The 26,106-nt window shown below is 40.4% G+C and overlaps 1 protein-coding gene across 5 annotated transcripts in view; it reads left to right on the forward strand.

Moving 5' to 3' along the window:
• C2H3orf33 (chromosome 2 C3orf33 homolog) overlaps nt 1-26,106 on the forward strand; it is a 52,006-nt gene that overhangs the window by 14,229 nt on the left and 11,671 nt on the right. For 4 of the 5 annotated variants that reach the window (XR_644002.4, XM_009201487.4, XM_003894926.5 and 1 more), the window contains exons 3-4: nt 14,711-14,858; nt 22,846-23,006. Coding sequence is in view for 4 of the 5 variants with exons in the window: in XM_009201487.4 (XP_009199751.1) it covers nt 14,711-14,858; nt 22,846-23,006 (309 nt within the window). In the remaining variant the exon portion in view is untranslated. Of the gene's footprint in view, nt 1-13,305; nt 13,444-14,710; nt 14,859-22,845; nt 23,007-26,106 lie in introns of those variants that run through there. The other variant, XM_017955774.3, reaches the window with a different exon arrangement.

A 26,106-nucleotide genomic window follows, 5' to 3' on the forward strand; every position in this document is an offset into this window, starting at 1 on the left:
TCAGACCTGAAGCCAGCACAGCACTGGGTCTCTCCCAGGGTCCATGGTAACTGCTGCCTTGTTACTACCTATGTTTACTGAAGACCCTAGGGCTCCGGAATCAGTAGGTGGTGAAGCCAACCAGGCTTGTGTCCTTCCCTTCGGGTGGTGAGTTCTCCCAGTCTCAGATAGGTCCAGAGATGTCATCTGGGAGCCAGGGCCTGGACTAGTAAATCTTCAAAATCTACCTGGTGCTGCTATATGCTACTGTGGCTGAGCTGGGACCCAAGCCACAATACAGTCCTTCCCACGCTTCCCTCCCCTTTCCACAAGCAGAAGAGTCTCTCCCTGGGGCCCCCACCATCCCAGGCCTGCGGCAAATACTGCCTGGCTACCACTGATATTCATTCAAGGACTGAGGTTTCTTCAGTCAGCTTGCAGTGAATGTTGCCGGTACTGGGACTCTCCCATCAGGGAAGTGGGCTCCCCACTGGCCCAGGGCAGATCCAGAAATGGTATCCAAGAGCCTAAGCCTGGACTTGGGGACCCCAAGAGGCCATGGGGTGCTTTACTCCACTGTGGCAAAGCTGATACCTAAGCTGCATAACAGTGTCCCCTTAGTCTTCCCCCTCCTTTTCTCAAGTAGAAGGAGTGCCTCACCACGGCCATCACAGGTGTGCTGAGTCACACCTGAAGTCAGTGCGTCTCTCAGTCTTACCCAAGGCCCATAGCGCGTGTTGCCTGAGTATTGCTGTTGGTTATTCAGGTCCCAAGGGCTCTTGAGTCAGCCAGTGATGAATCCTGCCAGGACTGGGTTCTTCTCTTCAAGGCAGTGGGTTGCTTTGTGGCCCAGGGCATATCTAGAAATGTCATCTATGAGCTAGGGCCTGGAATGGGAGTCTTCATCCTCTGCCTGGTTTTTTTTTTAATCCTGCTGTAGCTGAGTTGGTTTCCAAGTTGCAAGACAGAATTCTGTTTACTCTTCCTTTTCCTCTTCTCAGGTAGAAGGAAGGAATCTCTCCTGGAGCTGTGAGCCGTGCTACCTGGGGTTAGGAGAGAGGTGCGGCACAAGTATTCACTTGGCCACCCTCATTGGTGTCTTACTGGGTCCTGTGTTCCCCAAGTTCTCTGGCTTTGAGCCAACACGGCACCAGGATTTGCCTAGGAATTGCAGGCCTTGTGGTCTAGACTGCTTTTCAAGTTTATTTAGGAACCCAGAGTACATTATCCCGTGGTGGTGAGGCTTGAAGGACCTCAGGTTCCGACTGCTGGCATGGATGATTCTCTTCTGGCTAGGGCTGGTCTAAATACTTCCTCTGTGGGCCTCGGCTCAGTGTTGTCTGGTGTTGCTTTCTGCTGTAACAGGCAGCTCTGAGTTCTAACGCAAAATCCCATAATCAAGGTACTCTCCCCTCCTCCGAGTGCATAGATTCTCTCTCCTTGCCACGCAGCTGCTGCAAAGGAATGAGGGAGGGGTGGCATCAGCAGTTCAAGACTGTCTTTTCTATTCTCTTCAGTGTCATGAAATTAAAACCAGGTACTGTGATTGCTCACCTGATTTTTGGTTCTTATGAAGGTACTTTCTTGTGTGGATCGTTGTTCAATTTGGTATTCCTGTAGGGGGGATGATCCATGATTCAGCCATTTTTCTCTGCCCTATTTTTCTTTTTTTATTGTTGTCTGTGCCTTTGGTGTCACAGCCAAGAAATCATGGGCAAATCCACTGTCATGAAGCTTTTGCCCTATATTTTTTTCTAAAGAGTTTTATAGTTTTAGCTCTTGAGGTTAGGTCTTTGCTCTATCAAGTTATTTTTTTTATATAGGGCTAGATAAGGGCCCAACTTTTTTTTTTTTTTTTTGCATGTGAATATTCAGTTTTCCCAGCACCATTTTTTTTTTCCTTTGAGACAGAGTTTCACTCTGTCACCCAGACTGGAGTGCAGTTGTGTGATCTCGGCTCATTGCAACCTCTGTCTCCCGGGTTCAAATGATTCTCATGCCTCAGCCTCCCTAGTAGCTGGGACTACAGGCATGTGCCACTATATTTGGCTGATGTTTGTATTTTTTGGTACAGATGGGGTTTCACTGTGTTGGCCAGGCTGGTGTCAAACTCCTGGTCTCAAGTGATCCACCCACCTTGGCCTCCCAAAGTGCTGGGATTATAGGCCCAGCCTCCCAGCACCATTTTTGAAAAGCCTGTCTTTTCCCCATTGAGTGGTGTTGACACCCTTGTTGAAAATCGTTTAATTGTATATGTGAGCATTTATTCCTGGCCTCTCTGTTCCATTGATCTGTATGTCTATCTTTATGCCAGTACTACCCTGTTTTGATTACTGTAGCTTCTAAATATGTTTTGAAATCAGAAAGTGTGAGTCTTCTAATTTTGTTCTTCTTTCTCAAAATTATTTTGGCTATGTGAGATCCCTTGTGATTCCACATGAATTTGAGAATGGATTTTCCTAGTTCTGGAAAAAAAAAAAAGGTCATTGGGATTTTGATAGGGATTGTATTGAATCTATAGATAAACTTTGTGTAATATTGACATTAAAACAATATTAAGTTTTCCAGTCCATAAACATGGGATGTCTTTTCATTTATGTCTTCTCTAATTTCTTTTAGCAATGTTTTGTAGTTTTATTGTATGCATTTTTCACTGTCTTGGTTAATTCCTAATTATTTTATTCTTTGTGATGCTATTACAAATGGAATTGCTTTCATAATGTCCTTTTCAGATTGTTGTTAATGTTAGAAATGCAACTGGTTTTTGTGTGTTGACTTTGTATTCTTTTACTTGGTTGAATTTGTGTGTTCTAATAGTTTTTCTAAAGAGTTTTCTACATATAAGATCATATAATCTGTGAACAGAGGTGTTTAAATTCTTCTATTTTAGATGCTTTTTATTTTTTCTCTTGTCTATGTGCTCTGGCTAAGACATTCAGTAATACTCTGTTGAATAGAAGTGGTGAGAATGGACATCCTGGACTTGTTCCTGATCTTAGAGGAAAAGCTTTCAGTTTTTGATCATTGAGTATAATGTTCACTATGGCTTTTTCTTTTTTCTTTTTTCTTTTTTTTTTTGATGGAGTCTCACTCTGTTGCCCAGGCTGGAATGCTCTGGCTGCGATCTCAGCTCACTGCAACCTCCGCGTCCTGGGTTCAAGTGATTCTCCTGCCTCAGCTTCCTGAGTAGCTGAGATTATAGGTGTGTGCCACCACGCCCGGCTAATTTTTGTATTTTTAGTAGAGACAGGGTTTCACCACGTTGGCCAGGATGGTCTCGATCTCTTGACCTCATGATCCACCTGCCTTGACCTCCCAAAGTGCTAGGATTACAGGCGTGAGCCACCGCACCCAGCTGAATATGGTTTTTTTTATATGTGACCTTAGTATGTTGAAGTAATTGCCTTCCATTCTTAGTTTGTTAAGTGTTATCATGAAGGATAACAAAGGTTTTTTTCTATATCAGTTGAGGTAACCATGTGTTTTTGTAATTTATTATATTAATGCAGTGTATTATACTGGTTGATTTTTATATGTTGGATCATTCTTGCATTTCAGGAATAAATTCCACTAGGTTATAATGTATAATCCTTTAAATATGTGGCTGAAAGACTGGGTGTGGTGGCTTAAACTTGTAATCCCAGCACTTTGGGAGGCTGAGGTGGGAGGATCACTTGAACCCAGGAGTTCAAGACCAGCTTGGGTAACATAAAGAGACCCCCATCTCTACAAAAAAATAAATAGATAGATAAAACAAATTAGCTGGGCATACGGCTGGGCACAGTGGCTCACGCCTGTAATCCTAGCACTTTGGGAGGCTGAGGCAAGCAGATTGCCTGAGCTCAGGAGTTCAAGACCAGCCTTGGCAACACAGTGAAACCCCATCTCTACTAAAATACAAAAACTTAGCCAGGCATGGTGATGTGTGCCTGTTGTTGCAGCTACTTGGGAGGCTGAGGCAGGAGAATTGCTTGAACCCGGGAGGCAGATCATGCCACTGCACTCCAGCCTGGGTGACAGAGTGAGACTCTGTCTCAAAAAAAAAAAAAAAAAAATTAAGTGTGCATAGTGGAGCATACCTGTGCTCTCAGCTGCTCAGGAGGCTGAGGTGGGAGGATCGATTGAGCCCAGCAGGTGAAGGCTACAGTGAGCCGTGATCAAGCCACCACACTCCAGCGTGGGTAACAGAGTGAGACCCTGTTTCAAGAAAGAAAAGAGTGGCTGAATTTGCTTTTCTGTGATTTAGTAGAGAATTTCTTCATCAATGTTTATAATGGATATTGGTCTATAGTTTTCTTGTAGTATCTTTATCTGGCTTTGGTATCAGGGTAACACTGGCCTTATAGACTGAGTTAAGAAGTATTCTCTCCTCTTTAATTTTTGGGAAAAGTTTGAGAAGGATTGGTGTTAGTCCCCTTTTAAATCCATGGTAGAATTGACCAGTGATGCTGTCAGATCCAGGGCTTCCTTATGTTGGGAGATTTTTGATTAATGATTTAACTTCCTTAGTAGTTTTAGGCCTACTTGGATTTTTACTTTCTTCATGATTCCATCCTGGAAGGTTTTTTTTTTTTTCTTTTTTTTTCTGGAGACAGAGTCTTGCTCTGTTGCCCAGGCTGGAGGGCAGTGGCACGATCTCAGCTCACTGCAACCTCTGCCTCCCTGGTTCAAGTGATTCTCCTGCCTCAGCCTCCCAAGTAGCTGGGATTACAGGTGCCCACCACCATGTGCAGCTAATTTTTTTGTGTTTTTAGTAGAGACAGGGTTTTGCCATGTTGGCCAGGTTGGTCTCAAACTCCTGACCTCAGATTATCCGCCTGCCTCAGCTTTCCAAAGTGCTGGGATCACAGACGTGAGCCACTGTGTTCCTGGCCTGGTTTTTTGTTTCTACAAGTTTATCCATTTCTTCTATGTTATCCAATTTGTTAGTGTACAGTGGTTCACAGTAGTCTTTTATAGTTCTTTTCATTTCTGTAGAATTTGTACTAATGTCCCCTCTTTTATTTCCGTCTTAGGAATTTTTGTCCTTTCTCTCTTTTTTAAGTCCATTTAGCTAAAGATTTGTCAGTTTTATTGTTCTTTTTGAAGAACCAACTTTTGGTTTCATTAATTTTTCTCTGTTTTTTTTTTTCTCTTTCCTGTCTGTACTCTCATATTTAGTATTTCCTTTCTTCTGCTAGCTTTGGGTTTAGTGTGGCCTTTCTCTCCCATTTCCTTAAATTATATAGTTCGGTTTTTGATTTGAGATCAATCTTTCCTTCTTCCTTTCTTTCCCTTCCCTTCCCCTTCCCTTTCGCCTTCTCTTTTTCCTTTCCTTTTCCTTTCTTTTTCCTGTCCTTTCCCTTTTCCTTTCTGAGACAGGCTGGAGTGCAGTGGCACTACCATGGCTCACTGCAGTATTGACTTCTCTGTCTCAGGCGATTCTCCCACCTCAGCCTCCTGAGTAGCTAGGACTACAGGTGTGTGCCACCACACCTAGCTAATGTTTTGTATTTTTTTAGTAGACAGGGTTTTGGCATGTTGCCCAGGATTGTCTCAAACTCCTGAGCTCAAGTTATCTGCCCACCTATACCTCCCAAAGTGCTGGGATTACAGGCATAAGCGACTACATCTGGCCTGTTTTTCTTTTTCTTTCTTTTTCTTCTTTCTTAGTTAAGCATTTATAAATTTTCCTTGTGATTGTTTTTTGATACATTGGCTGTTTGAGTGCATTTAATTTCCACAGATGGGCAAATTTTTTCTTCTGTTATTTATTTATAACTTCATCCTGTTGTGTTCAGAGAGGATACTTTGTATGACATCTGTCTTTTATAATTTACTAAGACTCAATTTGTGGCCTAACAAATGGTCTGTGTTGGCGAATGTTCCATGTACATTTGAGAATAATATATATTCTGTTGTCATTGGGTAGAGTACTCTATATGTTTGTTAGATCTAAGTGATTTATTTTATTATTTAAGTCCTCTTTTTCCTTACTTATCTTCTGTCTGGCTGTTCTATTCATTATGAGAGTGGGGTGTTGTATCTGTTATTGCAAAATTATCTATTTCTTCCTTCAACTCTTACCATTTTTGCTGGTCTGTTATTTGGTATATAAATATTTATAATTATTATGCCTTCTTGCTTTTTTGAATATTTTATTAATAAATAATGTCCTATTTTTTTCTATTGTAACTTTTTTTGATTTAAAGTCTAGTTTTTCTGATATTGGTTTAGGTACCCCTGATCTTGTTTGGTTATTATTTGCATGGAATAGTTTTTTCTATCCTTTCACTTTCAACCTATTTATTTGGATTTAAAGTGTATCCCTTGTAGACTGCATATGGTTGAATAATTTTTAAATAAATTATGCTGATCTCTCGCTTTTTATTGGAGATTTTAATTCATTACCATTTAAAGTAATTAAATGGTAAGGAGGGACTTCTGTAATTTTGCCATCTGTTTTCTGTGTGCCTTATAGGTTTTTTTGTCCCCCATTTCCTGCATTACTGTGTTCTTTTGTATTTTGTAGAATTTCTTTATTTAATTTAATTTAATTTAATTTATTTATTTATTTATTTATTTTTGTTTTTTTGAGAGAGTCTTTCTCGCCCAGGCTGGAGTGCAATGGTGCCATCTCGGCTCACTGCAACCTCCACCTCCCGGTTCAGGCGGTTCTCCTGCCTCAGCCTCCCAAGTAGGTGGGATTACAGGCACTCACTGCCACGCCTGGCTAATTTTTGTTTTATTAGTAGAAACAGGATTTCACCATGTTGGCCAGGCTGATCTCGAACTCCTGGCCTCAAGTGATCCATCTGCCTTGGCCTGCCAAAGTGCTGGGATTACAGACGTGAGCCACCAGCCCGGCCAAAGTATTTTAATTTTATATTATTTCCTTTTCTGTGTATTGTGTAACTATTTGTTCTAGGTTACCATTAACATCCTAAACTTATAACACTCTAAATTAAATTCATACCAACTTAACCTCAATAAAATACAAAAACTACTCCTTTTGAACATCATTCCCACTCCTTTCAGTTCTAGATGTCACAAAATTGCATCTTTGTACATTGTGGATATTAAAAAACATAAACTAGGCCAGGCGCAGTGGCTTATGCCTGTAATCCCAGCACTTTGGGAGGCTGAGGCTGGAGGATCACCTGAGGTTGAGAGTTCATGACCAGCCTGACCAACATGAATAAACCCGTCTCTACTAAAAATACAAAATTAGCTGGGCCTGATGGCACATGCCTATAATCCCGGCTACTTGGGAGGCTGAGGCAGGAGAATCACTTTAACCCAGGAGGTGGAGGTTGTGGTGAGCGGAGACTGTGCCATTGCACTCCAGCCTGAGCAACAAGAGCGAAACTCTGTCTTAAAAAAAAAAAAAGAAAAAAAAACGAGAAACATATACTAATCATTTAAAAAATATCCGAGTCTTTAAAATTATATAGAAAACAAAATATGGACTTACAAACCAAAGTTACAATAATACTAAGTTTTAAACTAATTATTGTCTCTTTTAAAAATGTAGTACAGGCTGGGTGAGGTGGCTCATGCCTGTAATGCTAGCACTTTGGGAGGCCAAGGCGGGCAGATTGCCTGAGCTCAGGAGTTTGAGACCAGCCTGGGCAACACAGTGAAACCCCGTCTCTACTAAAATACAAAAACTTAGCCGGGAGTGGCGGCGTGTGCCTATAATTCCAGCTACTCGGTAAGCTGAGGCAGAGAATTCCTTGAACCCGGGAAGCAGAAATTTCAGTGAGCCGAGACTGTGCCGCTGCACTCCAGCCTGGGCGACGGAGCGCCACTCCGTCACACACACACGCACACACACACAAAAAACAACAACATAGTACAGGTTTCCTGGGTGCGGTGGCTCACGCCTGTAATCCCAACCCTTTGAGTGGCTGAGGTGGGCGAATCACCTGAGGTCAGGAGTTCAAGACCAGCCTGGCCAACATGGCAAAAACCTGTGTCTACTAAAAATATAAAAATTAGCTGGATGTGCTGGCATATGCCTGTAATCCCAGCTACTCAGGAGGCTGAGGCAGGAGAACTGCTTGAACCCAGGAGACGGAGGTTTCAGTGAGCTGAGACTGTGCCATTGCACTCCAGCCTGGGTGACAGAACGAGACTCTACCTCAAAAAACAAAAACAAAGAAAAAAAGTAGAATGGGTTGAGTATCCTTATCCAGGATGCTTGGGACCAAAAACATTTAACTGAGCAGAACAGTAGCATCATCAGGATACCTGTATTGACTGTTAAACAAGAACAATAACAAATAATGGCAGATTTTTCTATTTTTCAGGTGTGGAATTTTCTACTTTTGGTGTTAGATTGGCACTCAAAAAGTTTCAGATTTTGGAGTAGTTCAGATTTCAGATTTTTGGATTAGGGATGCTCAACCTGTAGTCTCTTAAATTATGTAGGAAACAAAAAGTGGAGTCACAAACTGTTGTTACAATAATATTATGTTTATAATTGCTCATGTATTTACTTTTACCAAGATCTTTATTTCTTCATATGGCTTCAAGTTACTGTCTAGTGTCCTTTCATTGCAACATGTAGCACTCGTTTTAGCATTTCTTGCAGGGCAAGTCTGTGGTAACAAACTTTCTCAGCTTGTATTTATCTGGAAATGTCTTGAATTCTTCACTTCTGAAGGTCAGTTTTGCTGGATATGATATTCTTGGTTTATAGTTTTTTTGCTTTTAGCATTTTGAAGATATCAGTCCACTACCTTATAGCCTCCAAAGTTTCTGATGAGAGATCCGCTGATAATCTTATTAAGGATCCTTTTATGTGACTTGTTGAGCTTTTTGGATGTTTGTATCTGTCTGTTTCATCAAACTTGGGAAGTTTTCAGTCGTGGTTTTTTTTTTTTTTTTTTCCAAATAGTCTCTTTCCCCCTTCTTTCTCTTCTTCTGGGACTCCTCTGGTACACGTGTTGGTTCATTTAGGTGTTCTGTAGATTCTTTAGGCCCTGTTCACTTTTCTTCAATCTTTTTTTCTTTCTGTTCCACAGACTCAATAATTTATCTTGATTTTTTTTTTTTTTTTCCGGCAGAGTTTTGCTCTGTTGCCCAGGCTGGAGTGCATTGGCATGATCTTGGCTCAGCCAGCTGAGTAGCTGGGATTACATGTGCCCACCACCACACCTGGCTAATTTTGTATTTTTAGTAGAGATGGGGTTTTGCTATGTTGGCTCAGTGCAACCTCCAGCTCCTGGGTTCAAGCAGTTCTCCTTCCTCAGCCTCCTGAGTAGCTGGGAGTACAGGCATGTGCCACCACACATGGCTAATTTTTTTGTATTTTTAGTAGAGACGGGATTTCACCATGTTAGCCAGGATGGTCTTGATCTCCTGACCTCATCATCTGCCTGCCTCAGCCTCCCAAAGTGCTGTGATTACAGGCATGAGCCACCGCACCTGGCCCACTTTTTTTTTTTTTTTTTTTAAGATGGAGTCTCACTCTGTCGCCCAGGCTGGAGTGCAGTGGTGTAGTTTCGGCTCACTACAAACTCCGCCTCCCGTGTTCAAGCGATTCTCCTGCCTCAGCCCCCCAAGTAGCTGGGACTACAGGTGTGTGCCACCACACCCGGCTAATTTTTTGTATTTTTAGTAGAGATGGGATTTCACTATGTTAGCCAGGATGGTCTTGATCTCCTGATCTCGTGATCTGCCCGCCTTGGCCTCCCAAAGTGCTGGGATTACAGGTGTGAGCCACCGCGCCCAGCCCCGGCCCGCTATTTTTAAGTAATGGTGACTTACTAGTGATGAGAAGAGCAAGTAGGAAGAGAACATTGAAATATTAAGTGATTAAAACAAAAACAAACAAACAAAAACTTCTGTTGTATTACAGATGAGTTTGGCTGCAAGTAAGAGAAACCCCAAGCAACAGCAGCTTCACCATGCAAGGGGTTTATTTTTCTCAAGTCATAAGAAGTCTAGAGGTAGGCTGCTGGCGGTGGTTCCCGGCCTCAGTGACATAAGGGCTTAGGTCCATGTTATTTTTTGGCCTTTTCTCATTACATAGGATGCCTTTTGTAGCTCCAAGTATCATATTCATGATCAAGGCAGGAAATGGAGGAAAAGGACAGTGCCAACCACAACTTTTCCTTTTGTCAGGAAAGCGTTTTTCCTAGAAGCCTTCAGCAGACTTTTGTTTATATCCTCTGTCACATAGCCACCTCTAGCTGGAAAGGACGTGGGGAGAGTGACCATTTAGCTTTCCCATCCCTAAAATTCATGGTGGCAAGGGAGAAGGGATTTAGCAATGGATGTTGTGTTAGTCATGCTTCAGTGTCCTTTTTGTATTGCTGATTTTCTTCCCTCTGAGAGATTATTTATCAAGTTCTTATATTCCTTCAGTTACTGGTTGACAATTGCCAATTTTATATTTAAGAAATAAAAAAGATTATTGAGTTTGGCATTGTGCCAGCACTTTATAAACATAATTTCATTTAATGCTTATAATAATCTTTTGATCAAGGTTGATTTTTATAGATGAGGAAGTAGATACTTAAAGGAGGTAAACAATTTTCACAAGATCATCCAGCTAGTAAGTGGCACAGCTGGATTTCAAATTTATGTCTTGAATTCGAAACCCTTATTTTCTTTGTCTTTCCCAGGATGCTTCCAGCATTTATCTTTTTGCCTTTAGGACATCTTCTTCACCGTCCGCAGCTTAGACACAGCATCCTTGTAGCAGCAGCATCTTTCTGCCTCTCCTAGAGAGTAGGTTGTGTTTGTCGCAAGCTCAGGATTTACTTCCTGTGAAGACAGCCTCCTTATCTGTTCTTATGTTTTGGATCTATCCCTTTTTGTCCCCTTTGATATATGCTTTATCTTAAACCTATTCATGTATTTCTGTACAATTATATTCTGGTTGTTTTATGTATATTTTTTGTTCATCTTTCAGATAGTCCCTGCTGTGTTACAGAAGCACAGCTTTGAGCTTTCTGTTGTTGTGGGATGTGAAATAAATGGATGCAATGGGATGCAATGGGATCTTTCTCACATGAGCTCCTTGAGAGCAGGAACACTGATGCTCCTTCGGTTTCCTCCCTCAGCTTCTTAATAATTTACAAAACTCTAAACATTAAGGCACTCTTTGACCTTCTTACGTATATTGTAAGAAAACACACCAGAATTAAAAGGGATGCACTTTTAGTAGTTGAAGACATCTTTAATGGCCATTCTACTTAACTTTTAACTCCTTCTTTCCCTGGGCAAAGTATTGTTAGTTCTCCTGGGCGATATGGTTTCCAGGCACCTTACTATTTTTTTTTTCTTTTTTTCTGGCTTTGTTCCAGTTTGTTAAAGCCTTTTATGAAATATGATCTCATAGCCAGGCATGGTGGCTCACGCCTATAATTCCAGCACTTTGGGAGGCTGAGGCAGGCGGCTCACCTGAGGTCAGGAGTTTGAGACCAGCTTGGTGTGATGATGCATGGCTGTAATCCCAGCTACTCAGGAGGCTGCAGCAGGAGAATTACTTGAACCCGGGAGACAGAGATTGTAGTGAGCCGAGATCACACCACTGCACTCCAGCCTGGGCAACAGAGCGAGACTCTGTCTCAAAAAAAAAAAAAAAAAAAAAAAATCTCCAGAGTAGCGCAATATATTCTCCTTAGGGCCTGCTTTAGGACAATCTGTTCTTCACTTCTCTTGCTCTAGATTTTGTTCCTAAAAATGTTACCTTAGTTTGATCTTTTTTTTTTTTTTTGATGGTGAGGAGACCAGGTTGCACTTTTTCTGTTTTTGTGTGTTTGTTTTAGCAGCAGTGTTATACTTTTACTCATTTTGAGTTCACAGTTCCCTAAAATCTCTAAATATCTCCCATATAAGCACTATAGGTATTAATTTGTTCTCTCCCATCCTTCATTAGTTTTGGGGAGTACATGAAGAGTCTTTACAATTTAGTTCATGATTTTGGTTGTCAGAATCTTTTTGAATACTTATCCTGACTTCCAGCAGTCATATCCTTCCAGACAACCAGCCCTCCTGATGTTTGTTCCTTATGCTATCATTCAAGTCATTCGTGAGCATATTAAACTGGAGGTCAGAGTTCCATAGATTACCCCTAGAGTACCGCTTTCCATTGACATTGATTAATTCATTGGTATTCCCTTAGTGTTTTCACTAAACCGTGTTGGGAACCATCTGACTATGTGGATATTTAATCTGTATTTCTCTGTTTTTCTCATAAACTTGTCATAAGCAACTTTGTCCCGTGATTCAGATTCTTTGTGGTTTGATTTAGCATTTCTCCTCTCTTTCGTTTATATTCTGCATATTTCACATTCTTGAATGAATATTGAAAGTAGATCCAGAAGCTTTTTCCTCCCAACTTTTTCTCCTAAAAAATTTTGTCACATTCATTTTCCTTTCACCTAAATTCACCAGTTGTTAACATTTTGCTACAGTTGTATTCTCTCTCCCTTTGTGAAACCAATTCAAAGCAAGTTGCAGACATCATGAGACATCATCCATAAATACTTCATAGTGTGCTTCCTAAGAGCAAGGATGTTCTCCTACATACCCACATTAATGTTAGCACATCTAATACATTTAACATTTCTGCAGCAATCTTACATACAATAAAGTTCATATTCAGATGTATTTTCTAAAAAATGTCCTTTATTGTTTTTTTCCCAATCCAACATTCAGTCAAGGATCATGCATTATATTTAGTTGTTATGTCTCATTAGACTCCTTTAATCTAGAATATTACTCCTTTTTTTTTTTTTTTTGAGACGTAGTCTCGCTCTGTCACCAGGCTGGAGTGCAGTGGCACGATCTCAGTTCACTGCAACCTCCACCTCCCAAGTTCAAGCGATTCTCCTGCCTCAGCCTCCTGAGTAGCTGGGACTACAGGTACGCACCACCACACCCAGCTAATTTTTGTATTTTTAGTAGAGATGGGGTTTCACCATGTTGGCCAGGATGGTCTCCATCTATTGACCTTGTGATCCATCCCCCTCGGCCTCCCAAAGTGCTGGGATTACAGATATGAACCACCACGTCCAGCCATTACTCCTACTTAAAAACAATTTTTGTCTTTCATGATGCTGACATTTTTAGAGTCCAAGCCAGTTGTCTTTTAATATGTTCCATAATCTGAATTTGTTTCTTTCCTTGTGAGATTCAACCTAAGCATTTTGGCAAGAAGGTGATGATATGTACTTCCTAGTTTATGACATCAGAATTCATGAGGTAGCAGGATTGTTTGAGGCAGGAGGATTGTTTGAGCCCAGGAGTTTGAGATCAGCCTGGGTGACAAGTGAAGACACCATCTCTACAAAAAATTTAAAAATTAACCAGGTGTAGTGGTGCACACCTGTAGTCCTACTTGGGGGGCTGTGGCAGGGGGATTACTTGAGCCCAGGAGGTCGAGGCTACAGTTGAGCCAGGATTATGCTGCTGAGCTGCAGCCTGGGCCACAGAGCGAGGCCCTGTCTAAAAAAACAGATCTGTAATGTTAGTTTGTCCTTTAATATTATCATACCTAATAAAATTAACAATAATCTCTTAGAATCATCTAATACCCAGTCTATAGTCAGAAGATCTTGATTCTATGATTTTTAAAAATAGATGATCTATTCAAATAGTCTATATATATTATATGTTATATTTCTTAAATCTCATTTATTTTGTAATACGTTCCCACCCTTTTTTCCCAATGCCATTGTTTTGTTGGGAGAACGAAGTGATTTATTCTATAGTATATTCCACATTCTGGGTTTGTCTCCTACATTATTCTTGTTTATAAAAATCTTCAGTTCAACTTTACTGTCATAGGAAGTTGGGTACTAATTTATTTATTTATTTTTTGACAGAGTCAGGTTCTCGCTCTGTCACCCAGGCTGGAGTTTAGTGGCACTATCATGGCTCTCTGTAACCTTAAACTCCTGGGCTCAAGTGACCCTTCTGTTCTATGTTACCATGCCCAGCTGATTTTTACATTTTTTTTCTGTAGATGGTGTCTCATTATGTTGCCCAGGCTGGTCTCAAACTTCTGGCCTCAAGTAACCCTCCAACTAAGCCTCCCAGAATGCTGGAATTATAGGATAAGCCATTGTGCCTGGCTTTTCCTTCTGTTATGTGAGCCTGTTAGCTAGCCATAATTATGATCAAAGCTTGTAGTATTGTCAATGTGGAAAAAAGTAGGCATAAAGTGTTGATTGATCCCAAGATATCACCTAAGTGTTAGGGATTGTAGTACATTCCTAATGTTAGCCTTTTTTTCTTTTTTCTTTTTTAAATGTGCCTTTTCTCCTACAAGATAAAAAAAAATGATAAGAAAAAAAATCTCGTTGGTTAAGGTTCTAATTTAATTTGATGGAGCTTTGTTTAAGTTTTCCCATCAGTATATGCATGAATAGATTGTACTTACGTGGAATAAGCTGGAGACTGTTTAACCAGATTTGTGTGGTGCCAGGCACAGATAGATACTCAATGTCTTTTGACGAATTGTGTCCTATTTTGAGGTTACAAGCTTTTCGAAGTTAGGAGTCTGTTTAATGTTCTTTATGTAGTGGCTTGAAAATCGTGAATAAGGATTTGTAAATAATGTTTCCATAAACACATTTGATTAAATCATATTAAAGTAATATAAAATTAGGAACTAAATTTTAAAATGTTGATGGTTATGTCTAATTGTGAAATGTTTTGATAATTTGACATTTTAAATTTTGAAATGGCAATAATAATAAGTGGTTATATTTTTCTCCTTGTAAATCCATAGACATCAAAATTTACAAGCGCTTCAGATATTCCAGTAGAATTTATAAGAAGAAATGTTAAACTACGTGGACGATTACGCCGAATAACTGAGAATGGTTTAGAAATTGAACATATACCTATTACTTTACCTATTATAGCTTCGATGAGAAGTAAGTAAGGTACAAGATTAATGAAACTAAATAACTATTGTGGTCTTCTTTTATTAGATGTTATTTATAAAATATCAAAAAAAAAGTCATTTTAATTCCTAATAACTCTCCATTGTCCATGAGAAAGTCTCAATTTTTGGCCTTATATATTAGGAGGTGCTTAATTTGGCTCAGATTTCCTTTTTTCTTTTACTTCTTTTTTTCCTTTTTCTTTCTTTTTTTTTTTTTGAGATAGGGTTTCACTCTTGTTGCCCAGGCTGGAGTGCAATGGCGCGGTCTTGGCTCACCGCAACCTCCGCCTCCTAGGTTCAAGTAATTCTCCTGCCTCAGCCTCCCGGGTAACTGGGATTACAGGCATGCGCCACCATGCCCTGCTAATTTTCTATTATTAGTAGAGACGGGGTTTTTCCATGTTGGCCAGGCGGGTGTTGGACTCCTGGCCTCAGGTGATCCTCCCGCCTTGGCCTCCAAAAGTGCTGGGATTACAGGCGTGAGCCACCACACCTGGCCCCTTCGTTCCTTTTTAAATTCAACTATTCAGTCATTCAGTCATTCATTTCACAAATGTTGAGCGCCTATTATGGTCTAGGACCTAAGCTAATTGTACAATGTTGGGTAAAACAAACAAAGTTCCTTTAACCCTTGAAGCTTACAGTCTAGGTGGAAGATAGACAACAGACAAATGAAAAGTTGTCCTAAGAGCTATGAAGAAAAGGAGCAGGATACTAGGATAATTCTGGGTGGTCTTGGGGTGGCAGTAATAGAATCTATACATATAGAGTAGTCAGAGAAGGCCACATTGAGGAATTGTTATTTAATCAGGTACCTGAAGAATTAAGAGGAGGCTAGCTAGGAAGAGCATAGGTGAGAAAGAGCATGATGCTTTTGACAAGACATACCAAGACTCCTGTGTTTGAGATACAGGGAGGAAGGGTGTAAGCCAGGGGTATCCAATGTTTTGGCTTCCCTGGGCCATACTGGAAGAAGAAAAATTTTCTTGGGCCACACATTAAATATACTAATGATAGCTGATGAGCTAAAAAAAAAAAAAAGCAAAACAATATCATAATGCTTTAAGAAAGTTTACAAATTTGTGTTGGGACATATTCAAAGCCGTCCTGGGCTGCATGTGGCCCACAGGCTGCAGATTGGACAAGTTTGGTATAACATACCACTTTCCTGCTGCAATTCCCATTTCTCCTTGCTTCACATCAAAGCCCCTAGGAACACACAGACTTTCCTGCTGCTTATATGCATTCTCATAACCCTGGGCCTGGCTCTTTGCTTGGAGTGTCTTGGCCTCTGTTGAACATCAATTGATTCTTTAGGATCTGGCACAACTGTCAGCTCTTTTGTGAAGCCTCCTTAACTGCCAGGCTGAATTAGCCTCTTTCTTTACTATACCCCACAACAATTTATGATACATACACTGCAATTGTAGTACTTATTCACCTTTTTCTGCTATTGTTATGTATTTAGGTTTATATTCCTCACTGAACTGTGAGCCCCTGATGGGCAAGGATTTTCTCCTTTTCATTTTGGTATTCAAAGTCCCTAGAAAAATACTTATTAGCCAATAGAGACTTGGTAAAATTTGTCAAATGGATTAATTTAGTTCTATTTATGGCTCTTCTTAATATTTTGATTTTATGAAGAAAGGAGTTCCTTTTTAAAATCCCAAGGTGAACGAATATCACTCTCTTCAATAACGTACAACTATAAAGGAACAAGATTGATTTTTCCCCACCAAACATACTTGATACAATTAATTCTTTTAGTAAACCAAAGAGAACTTACACAGTTTTAATGAGTGTTGCTCCCTGAAGAGAGATTACCAAGGATGGCCTTTTTTGACCATCTCAGCTCTAAGTAGGATTTACACTTCGCAAGTCCTTTAGCTTCTCAGTTGTTGTAATAATTTAAATCTCCCCTATCTGATAGTAATGACTCATCAGAGCTTAGCCAGCCAGATCATCACTTGTGGTTATCCAGGCTATGCATTGCATGTCTACAGGGGTGATATTCAACAGAAATCTGCCTCCTGAAATCATGCAATACCACAGCACTGTAATTGCCATATATGATTTTTATTATTAATGGGTCTCACAACAAATAATAAAGTGATTATGTAATTTGGTACATAGAATCTGAATTTTAGAGTCTAAGGGAGCCTTAGAAGTTCCTTAAATTCCCACTTTTCTCCTCCACTTATTTTAATATTTTCTACAGAGATTAAATGCCATCTAGCTAATAATGTTGAAATCAAAGCTAGAAAACAGATTTTCCATCACTCAGTTCAGAACTGCATGTTCTATAGACATGTAGAAGTTAAAGAAACAGATGATAAATGTCTTATACCTCTCAACAGGTATTAACCACTACAAATGTCATGATAGTGCTAATGCCTGTTTTGTGACTAACATAAACTGCTTATGTGAAAAAGATTATTTTGCGCTTTCAGACATGAAACCTATTTACCTGTAAAATTGTTTTAGAGCTAGAAAGTTGTTACCCAAACACCATTTTGAAAGATACGATAAGTTGCTAGAGTATAGTCGTCATTTTAAAATAGTTAATTAAAAGCTCCTTATGTTCCTTTCACTATTTTTACTTCTTGATTTATGTAATAGAAATAGGTGTTTATTCTATTTCTGAGGAGGGCTAAGATCCAGGTCCTAAAAATGGAGATCATTCTTACCAAGAAGGTTTGGTTCAAATGACTCAACATAGTAGTAGAGGCTGCATGGTGTAGTAGAACACAGATTGATGTGTGAAGCTGTGTTCTGTTTCTGCTTTTGGTCTGTGGTTCCCACCACCATCAAACAAGAGGGTTATAAGATTTCTAAGACTCCTTTCTAATGGCAATTCTGTGCCACCTATCCCTTCTGTGATCTTATTTTTGGTGTGTGTGAATGAGGAGGCACACACACACACACACACACACACACACACAGCCTAAATATTTTATGAAGTGAAACATTTAGAATACTTAATTCCTCCAATTATTACTGAATGCCTGCGCTGTTGCTACAGTCTCAGTACAGCGGCAAAGAAAATGGGCACACACTTACAGTAGTCATAAAACCTGCAGTCTAGTGAGGAATTATTCAAAGCTTCTCTTATCCCTGATGGTAAAAAAAAAAAAAATGTTTTTGACATAGGTGTAGATGATTCTGCTGTCATACAACTTCCTGTGTCTCATGAAGTTGTACATTGTCATGAATCCACTTATAGTATTTTATAGATATAGAGTTATTAAAAAAAAATCAGTTTTTGTATTATGTCCTATCTCTCTAAAAACCTTAACAATATTTAGCCACAAAGTTTCCCACTCATCTCATGAGGCAGAAATGTAACAGACTCCCTAGCTGGGGTTTGCTTCAGTTTTCATCTTATGTCTGTAGTTTTTCTAAATAATCCCTTACTTGACATAGTCACTCTCTACTCCTTTCTGCTTCTCTGTGTATTTGAAACACCCAAGTCCCACCTTATATTTATTGATTGATTTTGAGACTGGGTCTTGCTCTGTCCCCCAGGCTGGAGTGCGATCACGGCTCACTGCAGCCTCCTCCTTTCAAGCCAAAGCAATTCTCTTACCTCAGCTTCCTAAGCAGCTAGGACTGCAGGAGTGCACCATCATGTCCACTAATTTTTAAGTTTATTTTTTGTAGAAATAGGGTCTTGCTGTGTTTCCCAGGCCCTTCTTGAACTTCTGGGTTCAAGACACTGGCCCACCTCTACCTCCTAAAGTGCTGAGATTACAGGCTGAGCCACTGCATCTGGCCAAGTTCTACCTTTTTGATAGAGTTCTCTTGGCCTACTCCACTGGAGCCTAAGTTCTCCCCTCCTAACCAGCACCTACTGTGTCATCCCATCTATTATGAATTGGGCTTTATTTACTTATTTATTTTTGATGTTTGTGTAAACGATTTATTGAAGGGCTGAGAATATAGAGGGATTCATGTCACAGTAACACAAAACTAAAAAATTCATAGGTTAGAAATCAAAGACCAGGTGGTGGTGGCTTTTGCCAGTATTTCCAGCACTTTGAGAGGCTGAAACAGGAGGATCCCTTGAGCCCAAGAATTTGAGACCAGCCCTGGCAACATTGTGAAACCCTGTCTCTACAAAAAAATTTTAAAAATTAGCGATGGCTCATACCTGTAATCCAGCACTTTGGGAGGCTGAAGCGGGTGGATCGCTTGAGTCCAGGAGTTTGAGACCAGCCTGGGCTACATGGTGAAACCCTGTCTCTACAAAAAATACAAAGATTAGCAAAGTGTGGTGGTGCAGGTCTGTAGTCCCAGATACTTGGGAGGCTGAGACAAGAGGATTGCTTGAACCCAGGAAGCAGAGGTTGCACTGAGTCAAGATCATGCCACTGCACTCCAGCCTGGGTAACAGAATGAGAGCTGATTTCAAAAAACAAACAAATAAACAAAAAAATTAGCTGGGCCTGATGGCATGTGCCTGTTGTCCTGGTTACTTGGGGGGCTGATATGGGAGGATTGCTTGAGCCTGGGAGGTTGAGGCTACAGTGAGCCATGATCATACCACTGCACTCCAGCCTGGGTGGCAGAGCAAAACCATATCGCCACACCACACATACACACACACATACACACACACACACACACACACACACACACACACACAGTGGTTCACGCCTGTAATCCCAGCACTTTGGGAGGCTGAGGTGGGCAGATAACTTGAGGTCAGGAGTTCAAGGCCAGTCTGGCAAATATGGTAAAACCACCTTTCTACTAAAAATACAAAATTAGCTGGGGGTGGTGGTGGGGGTGTGGTGGCATGCGCTGGTAATTCCAGCTACTTAGGAAGCTGAGGCAGGAGAATCACTTGAGGCAGAGGTTGTAGTGAGCCAAGATTGCACCACTGCACTCCTTCCTGGGTGACAAAGAAACTGCATCTCAAAAAAATAAAAAATAAAAGTAACATTTGCTTTTTCAAAAAAGTAATTTTTTTCTGGAAGATTTATTTTTAAATTCTTATTGATCACATTATATTTTAAATACTCAATGGGGAATTTGCTAATTTAAAGGAATGGAATGACCTTTGTCAAGTAAATAATTAGGATATTAATACTTAGGTTGATAGTGTTTTATTAGATTAACGGACCATCCACTTCAAGGTTTTGGTCCCAAAAGCTTTGGTCTCAAAGACTATGGGGTTGACACAGGATTTTTTGGCTCTGCTTCGCCAGAGACCTCCACAGCTGGTAATGCCCCTGCCTGGACCTTGCTTGGCCTTGGGCTTGCCACAGGAGGTATTCTGCCCCCTTGGCCCGGTGGGCTGCACTTGGCTTGCACCCTGGTCTGGACCCTATGCTCATTTGCACTTGCCATTTAGTGGGTCATGATTCTTGTCCCACATCCAAGAATGAGGTTAGCTGACCGCTGGTGGGTGAGCAAGGCAAAGTTTTGTTGAGTGAACAAAACAACTGTCAGCAGAGAGGGTGCTTGAGTTGTGTAACCCCACCCCCAGCACCTGAAGTCAGGTAGTCCCCTGCCCGAAGACAGGCAGTCTCAAAGTGTGGCTGAGTTTGGGGCTTTTTAGGCTCAGAATGGGTGAGTGCATGCTAATTGGTTTGCGAGTATGCAAAAAAGGCTAAAAAAAAGGGCACCACTAAAAGATGAGCATGACAGTGCAAAAACCAATTAGGGAAGGTTAGCTATATGTAAAATAGGTGAAGGGTGGGGATCAATCACAGGAAAGCGCACCAAACAAGAAAAGAGGTTGTCTATCCAGTCCATGGATTTATCTGAGACTTGTAGCTCGTTTTTCAGGCTTTAAACTGTATTTGGTTTGAAGGTCAGGTTTCACTGGGCACCTGCCCCTATCTGCCTGGGAATTTGACTGTCTCCTGCCGCTATCAGGATGTCTTACTGCAAGAGGATTGATGGTGTTGGCAACATTAAAGGGTTGGAGAGAGACCTCAGAATTTTCAGGCTTTCTGTAACTCATTATGTACTAAGATTTGATATCATTTAATCTTTGTTGTATGTACTACCTTAATCTAATTTGTGTATTTACTTATTGTAACACAAAGTTTTTGTAAAAGTATGATCATTCTACAAATACCTTATTTTTTCTTCTTCTTCTTCTTCTTTTTTTTTTTTTTTTTTTGAGACAGTCTCACTCTGTCGCCCAGGCTGGAGTGCAGTGGCGCAATCTCGGCTCACTTCAGCCTCTGCCTCCTAGATTCAAGTGATTCTCATGCCTCAGCCTCCTGAGTAGCTGGGATTACAGGGCACGCACCACCATGCCCAGCTAATTTTTGTGTTTTTTTGTTTGTTTGTTTTTGAGAGGGAGGTTCGCTCTTGTTGCCCAGGCTGGAGTGCAATGGCATAATCTCGGCTCACTGCAAACTTTGCCTCCCAAGTTCAAGCAATTCTCCTGCCTCAGCCTCCAAAGCAGCTGTAATTACAGGCTTGTGCCACCATGCCTGGCTAATTTTGTATTTTTAGTAGAGACGGGGTTTCACCATGTTGGTCAGGCTGGTCTTGAATTCCTAACCTCAGGTGATCCACCTGCCTCAGCCTCACAAAGTGCTGGGATTACAGGTGTGAGCCACCATGCCTGGCCTTAAATTTTGTATTTTTAGTAGAGATGGGGTTTTACCATGTTGGCCAGACTGATCTTGAACTCCTGACCTCAGGTGATCCGCCCTCCTCGGCCTCCCAAAGGGCTGGGATTATAGGTGTGAGGCACTGCACCTGGCCTTCTTTATTTTGAGATAAGTTCTTGCCCTGTCGCCTAGGCTGGAGTGCAGGAGTGCAATTGCTTATACCTTTTGATGCTTCTCAAACTAAAATTCTAGGACACGTTTTAAGAAGCCTGTATCCTAAACACTTTTTTTTTTTTTTTTTGTCAAATACTATAACAGTGTTCTAGGCTATCTTCTTGAACTAAAGTATTACTTCTTTCCTGGAGAATAGATGGATTTAACTTTATATTTTCAACCATTATGTAAGAGCTTAATGTATGTTAAATGTATAATTTTTTTTAAGACACTAAGTTTTTTTTTTGTCAGCTGTTATCCATTTTTGGAAAGTTATAAACTTTTTCTAAAGTAAAATCTTGTTATTAAAGTCACATTGGTTAAAATTCTATCAAGGGTTTGGGTAAATAGGTCTTCTTCACATTATGCTTCTTAGAATATCAATTGATAAAATCCTGTCTAGAAGTCAGTTTTGCAAAATGTATAAGCTTAACAGTGTTGATGTAGATCAATATTTGTTGAGAAGGGACGACATCTTCAATAAGTGAAAAAGCAGTTTCTGTGGTTCTTTTGGTGGTAATAGCCCATATTATTAAACTGAAGGTCTATAGCTTTATGTGTGTATATGTAAAAATAAGCATGGGAGGTTGAAAAAAGAAGGTTAAATTAGTTAAATCTCACTTCCTGTTCTGAAGCTTACTGAAATGGATTTTTGAAGGCTGGGTGCGGTGGCTCATGCCTGTAATCCCAGCACTTTGGGAGGCCGAGGTGGGTGGATCACTTGAAGCCAGGGCTTTTGAGACCAGCTTGGCCAACATAACGAGACCCTGTCTCTACTAAAAATGCAACAATCAGCCGGGCATGATGGTGCATGCCTGTAATCCCAGCTACTCAGGAGGCTGAGGCACGAGAATCACTTGAACCTGGGAGGCAGAGATTGCAGTGAACCAAGATTGCGCCACCTTACTCCAACCTGGGTGACAGAGTGAGAGCCTGTTTCAAGAAAAAAAAAAAAGGAAAAAAAAAAAAGAAAAGAAAGAAATGGGTTTTTGAAATTACTCTGTTATGTATACTTGTATTGTTTTAAAAGAAAACTTGAATATAGAAATAAATGGGTCTACATTTAGAGAGACTGGGTATTTATAAATAAACATAATATATTTGTTTATGTTTTGGAGGCCAAATGACTGGAATTTGCTTTTACAACATGCTGTTAAAGCTGAACTCTTTTCTACCTCACCTTTTTAGAGGAGCCATGTGGTGCTTTGCTGGTTAAGCTGGCTGGAGTAGAACTCACTGAAACTGGGAAGGCATGGTTACAAAAAGAGCTAAAACCTTCCCAATTACTATGGTTCCAACTTCTTGGAAAGGAGAATTCAGCACTCTTTTGCTATCTTTTAGTGAATAAGGTAAGCAGTGCGAAGAAACAACTAGCAATATCTTATTCTTCTTATTGCTTATGTGTAAACACTTATTTAACTAGAACTTTGGATATATAATGGGACTGACTTTTTTTTTGCTTTTTTAAACTGCTACGGATAGTGATTATGCATAGAGAACTAGGTGTCTTATATACAAATTTTATTTTAGTTATATATGTAATATATGTTTATTATAGAAAAAATAAAATTAAGAAAAAAGAAAAACTTCAAATTATTATTTTTTATTATTATTATTTATTTATTTATTTATTTTTAGATGGAGTCTCACTCTGTTGCCGGGCTGCAGTGCAGTGGCACGATCTTGGCTCACTGTAACCTCCACCTCCCGGGTTCAAGTGATTCTTCTGCCTCAGCCTCCCGAGTAGTTGGGACTACAGGGGCCTGCCACCATGCCCAGCTAATTTTTGTATTTTTAGTGGAGATGGTGTTTCACCATGCTGACCAGGATGGTCTTAATATCTTGACCTTGTGATCCACCCACCTCGGTCTCCCAAAGTGCTGAGATTACAGGCATGAGCCACTGCGCCTGGCCTATTATTTATTATTATTATTTTTTGAAACAGAGTCTCACTCTGTTGCCCAGGCTGGAGTGCAGTGTCATGATCTTGGTTCACTGCAACCTCTGCCTCCCAGGTTTAAGCAATTCTGCTGCCTCAGCCTCCCGAGTAGCTGGGACTAGAGGTGCACACCACCACGCCTGGCTAATTTTTTGTATTTTTAGTAGAATGAAGTTTCGCCATGTTGGCCAGGCGCGTCTCGAACTCCTGACCTCAGGTGATCCGCCTGCTTCAGCCTCCCAAAGTGCTGGCATTATAGGCATGAGCCACCATGGCCATAAACTTCAAATTATTAATGACTCTGGGCATTGCTAATTTAGGAAGTATCATTATATGTTTGTTTATGTATGGGTATATTACATCATGCTTGTTACTATAAACCACTTGTTGAGTGAGGCTTGTCAGCTGGAAACTACAAACAGCCAGGGTGTTTCCTGAGGGTTTGCTTAGTCTGGTCCAATATGTTGTTGATAGGTCTGTCTAAGTGTATAAATCTTTGAACCATAAAGTTGAACATTCTTAAGTACTAGTTCTGATCAGTGATGAGTCATTTAAAGATATTGCCTCAGAGTTTTCTTACCTTTATAATTGGCCATAGCCATTGTATACCTGGAAATGACAATTTCATCTTTGTTGCTGAGTCACTGTCCCGAATCCCTGGATGTGTCTTACTCCAGATTTTTTTGGTGGGCCATCAGATAGGTTTTCATACCTTGATCACTTCTATGATATTCAGCTCTTAAAATTATAATTGTGAGCTGGGTACAGTCACTTGTGCCTGTAATCCCAGCAACTCAGGAGGCTGAGGTGGGAGGAATGCTTCAGCCTACACAGTCGAGACTGCAGCGAGCTATGATCGCGCCACTATACTTCAACCTGGGCGACAGAGACAGACCCCTTCTTTTAAATAAAATAAGATGATTAGAATTTTGACCATTTTAATTCTTAAAAGCTTTTTGAATTATTAATAGAAAGCTTAATGAAATTCCTTAATTTTTGCATGTCCAGATGATATTCAGTACTTTCAAAATAAGAATTATCTAAAACTAATTAATTGAAGTATCTTATATTTTAAAAGTAAGTTTAAAAGTAAGTTAATAAAGGCTGGGCATGGTGACTCATGCCTGTAATCCCAGCACTTTGGGAGGCCGAGGCCGGCAGTACACTTGAGGTGAGCAGTTCGAGACCACCCTGGCCAACTTGGTGAAACCCTGTCACTACTAAAAATACAAAAATTAGCTAGGCATGGTGCTGGGTGCCTGGAATCCCAGCTACTCAGGAGGCTGAGGCAAGAGAATCGCTTGAACCCTGGAGGCGGAGGTTACAGTGAGCCGAGATTGTGCCACTGCACTCCAGCCTGGGTGACAGAGTGAGACTCCGCTTCAAAAAAAACAAAAACAAAAACAAAAAAAAGTAAGTTAATAATACAAAGTTGTATAAAACATCCCAAAGGCCTTACAAAAATATTAGCTTTTAAATTAAAGAGTATAATTACCAAAAAAAGGAGATAATTATGATGATGATAAAGATAGCAATGATGTATATTTTGAGGGTCAACATGTGCCAGACGCTGAGCTAAGGTGCCATGCTTATATTATGTCACTTATCTTCAAAACCACTCTACAGGGTTGTTGGTTTTATTCCCACTTTCAGGTGAGACTTTCAGGGAAACTGATTGTCTTGATCAGGGTAACCCAGAAGAAGCGCCTGTATCCAAACCCAACTCTTCCTGGCTCTTGAGCCTACATTTCATCTTATAAGCATATCTTTATTTTATCTCGCTTCCTAGTTGACCAAACTACGCTATACACATAGAGTGATAATTTACTTCTCCTGTTTGAATTTTGCTAATGTGTGAGGTGGACTTTTAATTATTCTGAGTTTGGTTCAAGGGAATGAGCTTATAAGATTTGAAAGATTTAGAAAAATATAATTGCTTTATAACTGTTATCATGTACTAAAAATTTCTGAATTTGAAGGAACAGAATTTTATTAACCCTTTGTTAAGATTAAAATCCCACAAGGATTGTAGAAGTATCTAGGCAGGATCTCCTTTTATTTATTTATTTATTTTCCCGAGATGGAGCCTTGCTCTGTCACCCAGGCTGGAGTGCAATGGCGTAATCTCGGCTCACTGCAATCTCCGCCTCCTGCGTTCAAGCAATTCTCCTGCCTCAGCCTCCTGAGTGGCTGGGATTACAGGCGCCTGCCACCACACCCGGCTAATTTTTGTGTTTTTTTAGTAGAGGCAGAGTTTCACCTTGTTGGCCAGGCTGGTCTCGAACTCCTGACCTCGTGATCCGCCTGCCTCGGCCTCCCAAAGTGTTGAGATTAACAGGCATGAGCCACTGCGCCCCGCCAGGATCTCCTTTATACAGTAAATTAATGAAAAAAAAAAAAATCCCATTTATCCAGTTTCATTAGGAGGTGAGGTATTCCATGAATGAAATTTCCTGTAGGATGAAGACTCAATGGCCCAAACTATTTTTATGTTAATAATTTTGAGGGAG

Source organism: Papio anubis, chromosome 2, assembly GCF_008728515.1.
Source record: "Papio anubis isolate 15944 chromosome 2, Panubis1.0, whole genome shotgun sequence".
NCBI classification, from domain to species: Eukaryota; Metazoa; Chordata; class Mammalia; order Primates; family Cercopithecidae; genus Papio; species Papio anubis.